The 13407-nt window shown below is 47.8% G+C and overlaps 1 protein-coding gene across 2 annotated transcripts in view; it reads right to left on the bottom strand.

Annotated features, from left to right (window-relative positions):
• Window positions 1-13407, bottom strand: part of LOC106588635 (AT-rich interactive domain-containing protein 1A) — a 134838-nt gene that overhangs the window by 10784 nt on the left and 110647 nt on the right. Inside the window, exons 9-12 of one of the 2 annotated variants that reach the window (XM_045709601.1) lie at window positions 4119-4270; window positions 3863-3972; window positions 3380-3589; window positions 2970-3174 (exon numbers count right to left, since the gene is read on the bottom strand). In XM_045709601.1, coding sequence (XP_045565557.1) covers window positions 2970-3174; window positions 3380-3589; window positions 3863-3972; window positions 4119-4270 — 677 coding nt within the window. The remainder of the gene's footprint in view (window positions 1-2969; window positions 3175-3379; window positions 3590-3862; window positions 3973-4118; window positions 4271-13407) is intronic. The other variant, XM_045709602.1, reaches the window with a different exon arrangement.

The following is a 13407-nucleotide window of genomic DNA, read 5'->3' as shown; positions in this document are numbered from 1 at the left end:
ATAGACAACCACAGCACGGCCTCAGCATACCAGCATGTTTAGAATAAAGTCTTGGTGGTCTGAGGCTGCAAAGGGAAGTTGCATCCAGGAGAAGACACACACCTAAGTGACCAACACACACCAGGCTAAAGGACACGTCGATTCCCCACCTCGTCTTCACACACACACACACTTTGGTAAATGCCAGGAAGTGTTCCCCCAGATATGCTCATGAAACTGTGACATGCTAGCCTGTGACATGCTACCTTGGCGACACTATCGTTTCCAGGTTGTTTATCATCAGCCAAAAAGACGGTAATTTATAGAGGAGATGACGGACCACGTTCTAAGTTTGCCTTTTAACTTTACAATTCATAGGACACAGTAAAATAAGATTATGGCCCAGTTATATGGGGAGGGACACGAGAGATCTACAGCCCCTTCAGAAAGTATTCAGACCCCTTTTTCCACATTTTGTTACGTTACAGCCTTATTCTAAAACCGATTAAATAATTGTTTTCCCCTCATCACACATTCTCTTCTACACACAATACCACAATGACAAAGCGAAAAACGTTTAAAATGTTTGTTATTTATGCAAATGTATAAGAATGAACGAACACACACACACACACACACACACACACACACACACACACACACACACACACACACACACCCCTTGCTGTGAGACTCGTAATTGAGCTCAGGAGCATCCTGTTTCCACTGATCATCCTTGAGATGTTTCTACAACTGGATAAGAGTACACCAGTGGAACAATCAACTGATTGGAGATGATTTGGACAAGCACACACCTGTCTATATAAGGTCCCACAGTTGACAGTGCATGTCAGAGCAAAAACCAAGCCATTAGGTCAAAGGAATTGTCCATAGAGCTCCGAGACAGGATTGTGTCGAGGCACAGATCTAGGGAAGGGAACCAAAACATTTCTGCAGCATTGAAGGTCCCCAAGAACAGAGTGGCCTCCATCATTCTTAAATGGAAGAAGTTTGGAACCACCAAGACTCTTCCTAGAGCTGGCTGCCCGGCCAAACTGAGCAATCGGGGGAGAAGGGTCTTGGTCAGGGAGGTGACCAAGAACCCGATGAACCAGAGTTCCTCTGTGGAGATGGGAGAACCTTCCAGAAGGACAACCATCTCTGCAGCCCTCCACCAAGCAGGCCTTTATGGTAGAGTGGCCAGACGGAAGCCACTCCTCAGTAAAAGGCACGACAGCCCTCTTGGAGTTTGCCAAAAGGCACCTAAAGGACTCTCAGACCATGAGAAACAAGATTCTCTGGTCTGATGAAACCAAGATTGAACTCTTTGGCCTGAATGCCAAGTGTCAAGTCCGGAGGAAACCTGGTACCATCCCTACGGTGAAGCATGGTGGTGGCAGCGTCATGCTGTGGGGATGTTTTTCAGCAGCAGGGACTGGGAGACTAGTCAGGATCAAGGGAAAGATGAACGGAGCATAGTACAGAGAGATCCTTGATGAAAACCTGCTCCAGAGCGCTCAGGACCTCAGACTGGGGCGAGCAACGATCCTAAGCACACAGCCAAGACAAAGCAGGAGTGGCTTTGGGACAAGTCTCTGAATGTCCTTGAGTGGCCCAGTCAAAGCCCAGACTGAAAATAGCTGTGCAGCGACGCTCCTCATCCAACCTGACAGATCTCGAGAGGATCTGCAGAGAAGAATGGGAGAAACTCCCCAAATACAGGTGTTCCAAGCTTGTAGCGTCATACCCAATAAGACTCCAGGCTGTAATCACTGCCAAAGGTGCTTCAACAAAGTACTGAGTAAAGTGTCTGAATACTTATGTAAATGTGATAAAAAATTAAATAAACATTTAACCTGTTTTTTTGTTGTCATTATGAGGTATTATGTGTAGATTGAGGGGATTTTTAAAACAATCAATTTTAGAATAAGGCTGTAACGGGGTCTGAATACCTTCCGAATGCATTGGATATGATAAACAGCACAGTAACCGCAAGAACCTCAAGAGACTGGAGAAACCAAACACTCTTTCACTCATTCCATTTAAATCAACGTAACTTTCTATAAGTCAAACTGAACAGAGTCGGTATGGGAGGGGATGTGAAGTACTAGTTTGAGTATCCGGCACTGACATGGACTAGGGGCTGACACACACACACACACACACACACACACACACACACACACACACACACACACACACACACACACACACAGACAAAGTCAAATACTCAGGACACACACAGCACTGACCTGGGCTGGGGGGCAGACAGACAGACAGACAGACAGACAGACAGACAGACAGACAGACAGACAGACAGACAGACACCTGGGCTGGGGGGCTGACAGACAGACAGACAGACAGACAGACAGACAGACAGACAGACAGACAGACAGACAGACAGACAGACAGACAGACAGACAGACAGACAGACACAGCACTGACCTGGGCTGGGGGACAGACAGACAGACATACAGACAGACAGACAGACAGACAGACAGACAGACAGACAGACAGACAGACAGACAGACAGACAGACAGACAGACAGACAGACAGAGCACTGACCTAGGCTGGGGGGCTGACAGACAGACACACAGACACAGCACTGACCTGGGCTGGGGGACAGACAGACAGACAGACAGACAGACAGACAGACAGAGCACTGACCTGGGCTGGGGGGCTGACAGACAGACACACAGACACAGCACTGACCTGGGCTGGGGGACAGACAGACAGACAGACAGACAGACAGAGCACTGACCTGGGCTGGGGGGCTGACAGACAGACACTGACCTGGGCTGGGGGGCAGACAGACAGAACACTGACCTGGGCTGGGGCAGACAGACAGAACACTGACCTGGGCTGGGGGGCTGACAGACAGAACACTGACCTGGGCTGGGGGGCTGACAGACAGAACACTGACCTGGGCTGGGGGGCTGACAGACAGAACACTGACCTGGGCTGGGGGGCTGACAGACAGAACACTGACCTGGGCTGGGGGGCTGAATCTTGGGCTGGGTGGTCTTTTTGGCGTCAGTGAAGAGATCTGGGGGCGGGTCCTCGCCACGTTCGATCTTGCACTCGAAGGCGTACAGACACTGGATGTACTGCTTCTTCAGAGAGCTGGCGGCGCTGCTGGACGTGCCCACGTTCAGGTTGGTGGACAGCTCCCTCCACTTCTTATTCTTGTTCACCTGGTGGGCGGAAGGAACGATGATATGTAAATATGTGATGTTCGGGCATAGAACAACTCTTTACAGCTGTAGAAAAATAAAATGACAATAACACAAGATTATCAGGCAAATAACGACAGTGTACTAAAACAGAGAGATAAATAGACACACACACACACACACACACAATAACACACTAAACACAAATACTGCAAATACCACTGACCTGTGTGAGGCCTCCGATCTCTTTGACCGAGACGTAAAGTCTGAAGAGGTCCAGAGGTTTGCGTCCCACGGCGGGAAGGTTGGTCATGCCCATGGCCTTCTCCTCAGCGAACGCCAGGTACCGGTCTACCCACGTCCTCCTCTCCAGCTCCGGACCCAGCTCATACAGACGGGTTATCTTCTCATTGGTCGTGGTGGAAGAGTTGGACTTCTGAAAGAGGGAGATGGGGGGGAAGTGGTGAGGATTTGGCTTGATATTCACCAATGACTTCAACTTACTTCCACTCACTACCTCATAGAAGTAGAATCCCAATCACAATACCAGCTCAGCCATATTGAGTGTACCCATGAGGTTACCAGTCAAATTGCCACGGTCAGAGGGGCTTTGGCTGTTCTAGGGATTCTATTTCCATGCACAAACACAACCATGCAGCTCTCTCATTCTGACTGTATCATTCAGTACCACAAGTCAGTGACCACAAACCTTCTTTACCTTCTTGGTTTCAGGTTTGGGCGTGCCGTCCACCTTGTTGTTCATCTTCTGGGCTGGGTTCAGTTTGACATCGATGCCAAACTCAGGGCTAGGAGCCATGCCTGGCAGATGGAGAACAAATCAGGGGGTAACATTTCAATCCAATATCACGTCAGATGATATGCCAAAAGCAATCTTTTGTCCACTTGAGTTGGGTGATTAAAAATGTCCAGACTAACCACAGACTGAATATCTTGTCCAGACTCACCAGGTGTGTTGTTGGCCATGTTTCCTCCCATTGGCCCTCCTCCGTAGGGTCCTCCCTGGTTCATCATACCTTGCATGCTGTTGATGGCCCCTGGCCCAGGGCCATACGGAGACCCTGCTCCATGGGGCATATTGGGGGGGTAACCTGGAGGCCTGGAAAGGTGGGAGGGGGAGACGACAACATAAAACCATTCACAATGGTTACGATTAGTGGTGTAACGGACCGTACGGATCACCCCCCCACAGTTCGGCACGCATATGGACCGTACGGATCACCACCCCCCCACAGTTCGGCACGCATGTGGACCGTACGGATCACCCCCCCACAGTTCGGCACGCATGTGGACCGCGGATCAATTGCATTTTGGCTTCCCTGTCAAATATGATGACGGAAGAAGGGTGGTGGACAACAGCATTACGGTGTGTAGGCAATGTTAACACAAGAAAGCCGTATGATCAGGGAAATACAGGGAGCATGGTCACACATTTAAAACGTCATCACCCTGGTGAGTGACAGGAGCCAAGTCAGCCAAGAGACAACAACATCTCACCGCAACATTTAAGCCCTTTGCTGCAGAATCAGACCGGGCTGAAGCCATCACCAAATCTATTGGGATGTTTATCGTTGCAGACATGAGGCCATACTCTGTTGTGGAAAACAAAGGGTTTAAAAATATGGTGAAAGTGCTTCAGCCACGCTAGGAAATCCTCTTCAGCATGAAGATCGTGCCAGATCTTTATGAACAGGAAAATGTCAAAATTGTCAACGAATTATCCAAGGCATCCTCTGTTGCCCTCACCACAGAGGAGTGGACCTCCAGGGTAACAGAAAGCTACGTGACTGCTCACTACACCACAGAGGAGTGGACCTCCAGGGTAACGGAAACCTGTGTGACTCTGACTGCTCACTACACCACAGAGGAGTGGACCTCCAGGGTAACAGAAAGCTACGTGACTGCTCACTACACCACAGACGGGTGGACTTCCAGGGTAACAGAAAGCTACGTGACTATGACCGCTCACTACATCACAGAGGAGTAGACCTCCAGGGTAACAGAAAGCTACATGACTGTTCACTACACCACAGAGGAGTGGACCTCCAGGGTAACAGAAAGCTACGTGACTGTTCACTACACCACAGAGAAGTGGACCTCCATGGTAACAGAAAGCTACGTGACTGTTCACTACACCACAGAGGAGTGGACCTCCAGGGTAACAGAAAGCTACGTGACTGTTCACTACACCACAGAGGAGTGGACCTCCAGGGTAACAGAAAGCTACGTGACTGTGACTGTTCACTACACCACAGAGGAGTGGACCTCCAGGGTAACAGAAAGCTACGTGACTGTGACTGCTCACTACACCACAGAGGAGTGGACCTCCAGGGTAACAGAAAGCTACGTGACTGTTCACTACACCACAGAGGAGTGGACCTCCAGGGTAACAGAAAGCTACGTGACTGCTCACTACACCACAGACGGGTGGACTTCCAGGGTAACAGAAAGCTACGTGACTATGACCGCTCACTACATCACAGAGGAGTAGACCTCCAGGGTAACAGAAAGCTACGTGACTGTTCACTACACCACAGAGGAGTGGACCTCCAGGGTAACAGAAAGCTACGTGACTGTGACTGTTCACTACACCACAGAGGAGTGGACCTCCAGGGTAACAGAAAGCTACGTGACTGTGACTGTTCACTACACCACAGAGGAGTGGACCTCCAGGGTAACAGAAAGCTACGTGACTGTTCACTACACCACAGAGGAGTGGACCTCCAGGGTAACAGAAAGCAACGTGACTGTTCACTACACCACAGAGGAGTGGACCTCCAGGGTAACAGAAAGCAACGTGACTGTTCACTACACCACAGAGGAGTGGACCTCCAGGGTAACAGAAAGCTACGTGACTGTTCACTACACCACAGAGGAGTGGACCTCCAGGGTAACAGAAAGCTACGTGACTGTGACTGTTCACTACACCACAGAGGAGTGGACCTCCAGGGTAACAGAAAGATACGTGACTGTGACTGTTCACTACACCACAGAGTAGTGGACCTCCAGGGTAACAGAAAGCTACGTGACTGTTCACTACACCACAGAGGAGTGGACCTCCAGGGTAACAGAAAGCTACGTGACTGTTCACTACACCACAGAGGAGTGGACCTCCAGGGTAACAGAAAGCTACGTGACTGTTCACTACACCACAGAGGAGTGGACCTCCAGGGTAACAGAAAGCTACGTGACTGTGACTGCTCACTACACCACAGAGGAGTGGACCTCCAGGGTAACAGAAAGCTACGTGACTGTGACTGCTCACTACACCACAGAGGAGTGGACCTCCAGGGTAACAGAAAGCTACGTGACTGTGACTGTTCACTACACCACAGAGGAGTGGACCTCCAGGGTAACAGAAAGCTACGTGACTGTGACTGCTCACTACACCACAGAGGAGTGGACCTCCAGGGTAACAGAAAGCTACGTGACTGTGACTGTTCACTACATCACAGAGGAGTGGACCTCCAGGGTAACAGAAAGCTACGTGACTGTGACTGTTCACTACACCACAGAGGAGTAGACCTCCAGGGTAACAGAAAGCTACGTGACTGTTCACTACACCACGGAGGAGTGGACCTCCAGGGTAACAGAAAGCTACGTGACTGTGACTGTTCACTACACCACAGAGGAGTGGACCTCCAGGGTAACAGAAAGCTACGTGACTGTTCACTACACCACAGAGGAGTGGACCTCCAGGGTAACAGAAAGCTACGTGACTGTTCACTACACCACAGAGGAGTGGACCTCCAGGGTAACAGAAAGATACGTGACTGTGACTGTTCACTACACCACAGAGGAGTGGACCTCCAGGGTAACAGAAAGCTACGTGACTGTTCACTACACCACAGAGGAGTGGACCTCCAGGGTAACAGAAAGCAACGTGACTGTTCACTACACCACAGAGGAGTGGACCTCCAGGGTAACAGAAAGCAACGTGACTGTTCACTACACCACAGAGGAGTGGACCTCCAGGGTAACAGAAAGCAACGTGACTGTGACTGTTCACTACACCACAGAGGAGTGGACCTCCAGGGTAACAGAAAGCTACATGACTGTTCACTACACCACAGAGGAGTGGACCTCCAGGGTAACAGAAAGCTACGTGACTGTGACTGTTCACTACACCACATAGGAGTGGACCTCCAGGGTAACAGAAATCTACGTGACTGTTCACTACACCACAGAGGAGTGGACCTCCACGGTAACAGAAAGCTACATGACTGTGACTGTTCACTACACCACAGAGGAGTAGACCTCCAGGGTAACAGAAAGCTACGTGACTGTTCACTACACCACAGAGGAGTGGACCTCCAGGGTAACAGAAAGCTACGTGACTGTGACTGCTCACTACACCACAGAGGAGTGGACCTCCAGGGTAACAGAAAGCTACGTGACTGTTCACTACACCACAGAGGAGTGGACCTCCAGGGTAACAGAAAGCTACGTGACTGTGACTGTTCACTACACCACAGAGGAGTGGACCTCCAGGGTAACAGATAGCTACGTGACTGTGACTGCTCACTACACCACAGAGGAGTGGACCTCCAGGGTAACAGAAAGCTACGTGACTGTTCACTACACCACAGAGGAGTGGACCTCCAGGGTAACAGAAAGCTATGTGACTGTGACTGTTCACTACACCACAGAGGAGTGGACCTCCAGGGTAACAGAAAGATACGTGACTGTGACTGTTCACTACACCACAGAGGAGTGGACCTCCAGGGTAACAGAAAGCTACGTGACTGTGACTGTTCACTACACCACAGAGGAGTGGACCTCCAGGGTAACAGAAAGCAACGTGACTGTTCACTACACCACAGAGGAGTGGACCTCCAGGGTAACAGAAAGCTACGTGACTGTGACTGTTCACTACACCACAGAGGAGTGGACCTCCAGGGTAACAGAAAGCTACGTGACTGTGACTGTTCACTACACCACAGAGGAGTGGACCTCCAGGGTAACAGAAAGCTACGTGACTGTGACTGTTCACTACACCACAGAGGAGTGGACCTCCAGGGTAACAGAAAGCTACGTGACTGTGACTGTTCACTACACCACAGAGGAGTGGACCTCCAGGGTAACAGAAAGGTACGTGACTGTGACTGCTCACTACACCACAGAGGAGTGGACCTCCAGGGTAACAGAAAGCTACGTGACTGTGACTGCTCACTACACCACAGAGGAGTGGACCTCCAGGGTAACAGAAAGCTACGTGACTGTGACTGCTCACTACACCACAGAGGAGTGGACCTCCAGGGTAACAGAAAGCTACGTGACTGTGACTGTTCACTACATCACAGAGGAGTGGACCTCCAGGGTAACAGAAAGCTACGTGACTGTGACTGTTCACTACACCACAGAGGAGTAGACCTCCAGGGTAACAGAAAGCTACGTGACTGTTCACTACACCACGGAGGAGTGGACCTCCAGGGTAACAGAAAGCTACGTGACTGTGACTGTTCACTACACCACAGAGGAGTGGACCTCCAGGGTAACAGAAAGCTACGTGACTGTTCACTACACCACAGAGGAGTGGACCTCCAGGGTAACAGAAAGCTACGTGACTGTTCACTACACCACAGAGGAGTGGACCTCCAGGGTAACAGAAAGATACGTGACTGTGACTGTTCACTACACCACAGAGGAGTGGACCTCCAGGGTAACAGAAAGCTACGTGACTGTTCACTACACCACAGAGGAGTGGACCTCCAGGGTAACAGAAAGCAACGTGACTGTTCACTACACCACAGAGGAGTGGACCTCCAGGGTAACAGAAAGCAACGTGACTGTTCACTACACCACAGAGGAGTGGACCTCCAGGGTAAAAGAAAACAACGTGACTGTGACTGTTCACTACACCACAGAGGAGTGGACCTCCAGGGTAACAGAAAGCTACGTGACTGTTCACTACACCACAGAGGAGTGGACCTCCAGGGTAACAGAAAGCTACGTGACTGTGACTGTTCACTACACCACATAGGAGTGGACCTCCAGGGTAACAGAAATCTACGTGACTGTTCACTACACCACAGAGGAGTGGACCTCCACGGTAACAGAAAGCTACATGACTGTGACTGTTCACTACACCACAGAGGAGTAGACCTCCAGGGTAACAGAAAGCTACGTGACTGTTCACTACACCACAGAGGAGTGGACCTCCAGGGTAACAGAAAGCTACGTGACTGTGACTGCTCACTACACCACAGAGGAGTGGACCTCCAGGGTAACAGAAAGCTACGTGACTGTTCACTACACCACAGAGGAGTGGACCTCCAGGGTAACAGAAAGCTACGTGACTGTGACTGTTCACTACACCACAGAGGAGTGGACCTCCAGGGTAACAGATAGCTACGTGACTGTGACTGCTCACTACACCACAGAGGAGTGGACCTCCAGGGTAACAGAAAGCTACGTGACTGTTCACTACACCACAGAGGAGTGGACCTCCAGGACAACAGAAAGCTACGTGACTGTTCACTACACCACAGAGGAGTGGACCTCCAGGGTAACAGAAAGCTACGTGACTGTTCACTACACCACAGAGGAGTGGTCCTCCAGGGTAACAGAAAGCTACGTGACTGTTCACTACACCACAGAGGAGTGGACCTCCAGGGTAACAGAAAGCTACGTGACTGTTCACTACACCACAGAGGAGTGGTCCTCCAGGGTAACAGAAAGCTACGTGACTGTTCACTACACCACAGAGGAGTGGACCTCCAGGGTAACAGAAAGCTACGTGACTGTGACTGTTCACTACACCACAGAGGAGTGGTCCTCCAGGGTAACAGAAAGCAACGTGACTGTTCACTACACCACAGAGGAGTGAGAGAAATGAAGTCCGGTGCTACAGACACTCCCCCTCTATGAGAGTCACAGACACAAATCTGCTGCAGGAACTTCCACAGAGTGGAAGCTAGAGAGGCCCAATAACAATATCCCAACCACCACAGATAATGCCAAGAACAAAGTAAATGCAGTGAGAGGCTGGACTGGGGCCACAGATAGCTTGCTTTGCACATGTAATCAATTTAGCATCCTAAAGGGGAATCTCAGTGAACCAGATGGACCGTCTCCTTGGGAGGATCAGGAAGGTGGTTTCCTTTGTCCACCAAAGCACAACAGCTGCTCATGTGCTTAAAGACCAAGCAGGAAATGTTACAGCTACCGACCCACAAGCTCATACACCATGTCACAACAAGATGGAACTCCACTTCTGACATGTAGGAGAGCTATTTTGAGCAGCAGGCAGCTGTATACTCTGCACTGACAGACAAGACCCTGGAAAAATAAAGACATCGTCACCTTGTCTGATGATGACGTGAAGGTGGCAGAGGTCCTCCAGGTGCTCAAACCCCTCAAAACGGTTACAACCCTATTGAGCACTGAAACTGCACCGTCTGTGTCCATGATCCTTCCTCTGAAAACAAGGATTCTACAATCCATGGCCCCAAGTGAGGAAGACAGCACCATCACTAGATGTGAAGGCTGCCATTAGAGAGGACCTGAACCCCAGATACCCCCTAATGTACAGGACTACCTTCAAGTCCCTGTCTGTTCAAGTCCCTGTCTCACCTAGACCCTGCCCTACAGCAGAGGACATACAGTGATCTTACTTAATAAATATACCGCAATCTAATCTTAGTCTATTGCTATTAGAATCATCAATTTTTATTTGGAATATTAAATGTTATTGGCACAATTCTAGTTCTATGAAAATAAATAATGAGTTAGTTTAACCTGTTGGGGCTAGGGGGCAGTATTTGCACGGCCGGATAAAAAACGTACCCGATTTAAACTGGTTACTACTCTTGCCCAGAAACGAGAATATGCATATAATTAGTAGATTTGGATAGAAAACACTCCAAAGTTTCTAAAACTGTTTGAATGGTGTCTGTGAGTATAACATAACTCATATGGCAGGCCAAAACCTGAGAAGATTCCATACAGGAAGTGCCCTGTCTGACAATTTGTTGTCCTTCTGTTGCATCTCTATCGAAAATACAGCATCTGTGCTGTAACGTGACACTTTCTAAGGCTCCCATTGGCTCTCTAAAGCCGCCAGAAAGTGGAATGGGGTGTCTGCTGTCTCTGGGCGAAGAACAGCAGGAGAGTTTGTGAGTGGTCAGCCTGGGGACAGTGACACTGGAGATGCGCGGTCACGAGAATTCACAATTTTTTTCTTTCAGCCTTTGAATGAATACAACGTTTCCCGGTTGGAATATTATCGCTATTTTACGAGAAAAATAGCATAAAAATGGATTTTAAACAGCGTTTGACATGCTTCTAAGTACGGTAATGGAATATTTTGAAATTGTTTGTCACGAAATGCGCTCGCGCTTCACCCTTCGGATAGTGACCTGAACGCAAGAACAAAACGCAGCTATTTGAATATAACTATGGATTATTTGGAACCAAAACAACATTTGTTGTTGAAGTAGAAGTCCTGGAAGTGCATTCTGACGAAGAACAGCAAAGGTAGTCCCAAACTTGGTGGGTGTCAAAATAGCTAGCCGTGATGGCCGAGCTATGTACTCAGAATATTGCAAAATGTGCTTTCGCCGAAAAACTATTTTAAAATCTGACACCGCGATTGCATAAAGGAGTTCTGTATCTATAATTCTTTAAAAAATTCGTATGTATTTTGTGAACGTTTATCATGAGTAATTTAGTAAATTCACCGGAAGTTTTCGGTGGGTATGCTAGTTCTGAACATCACATGCTAATGTAAAAAGCTGGTTTTTGATATAAATATGAACTTGATTGAACAAAACATGCATGTATTGTATAACATAATGTCCTAGGAGTGTCATCTGATGAAGATCATCAAAGGTTAGTGCTGCATTTAGCTGTGGTTTTGGTTTTTATGACATATATGCTTGCTTTGAAAATGGCCCTGTGATTATTTTTGGCAGGGTACTCTCCTGACATAATCTAATGTTTTGCTTTCGCTGTAAAGCCTTTTTGAAATTGGACAATGTGGTTAGATTAATAACCTCTTGGGGCTAGGGGGCAGTATTGAGAATTTTGAAAAAAACATGTGCCCATTTTTAACTGCCTCCTACACCAACTCAGAAGCTAGAATATGCATATTATTGTTCAGGTTTGGATAGAAAACACTGAATTTTCTAAAACTGTTTGAATGGTGTCTGTAAGTATAACAGAACTCATATGGCAGTCAAAACCCTGAGACAAATTCTGACAGGAAGTGGATACCTGATGTGTTGAATTACCTTTAAGCCTATGCCATTGAAACACACAGGGGCTTATTAATTGTTGAGCACTTCCTATGAATTCCACTAGATGTCACCAGTCTTTAGAAAGTGTTTTAAGTCTTATACTGTGAGAACTGAACGAACAAGAGCCTTGGAACGGTGATGGCCGATTAGACTCTTGCGCGCAAGTGCATGTTGGGTACTCTCGTTCCAAAACGTTTTAAAAGAGAATGCAAACGTCCGCCTTGAATATTATTCATGTTCTGGTTAAAAAAGGCACTAATGATTTATGCTATACAACGTTTGACATGTTTGAACGAACGTAAATATTTTTTTCCCCCTCGTTCATGACAAGAAGTCCGGCTGGCATAGATCATGTGCTAACAACACGGAGCTTTTTGGACATAAATTATGAGCTTTTTCGAACAAAACTACATTTGTTATGGACCTGGGATTCCTGGAAGTGACATCTGATGAAGAGAATCAAAGGTAATGGATTATTTACATAGTATTTTCGATTTTAGATCTCTCCAACATGGCGGTTAGTCTATCGCAAAGCGTATTTTTCTGGGCGCAGTGCTCAGATTATTGCAAAGTGTGATTTCCCAGTAAGGTTATTTTTAAATCTGGCAATCCGGTTGCGTTCAAGAGATGTAAATCTATAATTCTTTGAATGACAATATAATATTTTACCAATGTTTTCGAATAGTAATTATTTAATTTGTTGTGCTGCTTGACTGGCGGTTATTGGAGGGAAACGATTTCCTCAACATCAACGCCATAGTAAAACGCTGTTTTTGGATATAAATATGAACTTGATAGAACAAAAAATGCATGCATTGTCTAACATAATGTCCTAGGAGTGTCATCTGATGGAGATTGTCAAAGGTTAGTGCATCATTTTAGCTGGTTTTCTGCTTTTGGTGACCCTGTCTTTGAATTGACAAAACATTACACACAGCTATTTTCAATGTACTCTCCTAACATAATCTAACTTTATGCTTTCGCCGTAAAGCCTTTT

This window comes from Salmo salar, chromosome ssa27 (assembly GCF_905237065.1).
Source record: "Salmo salar chromosome ssa27, Ssal_v3.1, whole genome shotgun sequence".
Lineage (NCBI taxonomy): Eukaryota > Metazoa > Chordata > Actinopteri > Salmoniformes > Salmonidae > Salmo > Salmo salar.
The sequence above is the reverse complement of the archived record's forward strand: the minus strand, read 5'-3'. Positions and strand labels throughout refer to the sequence as shown.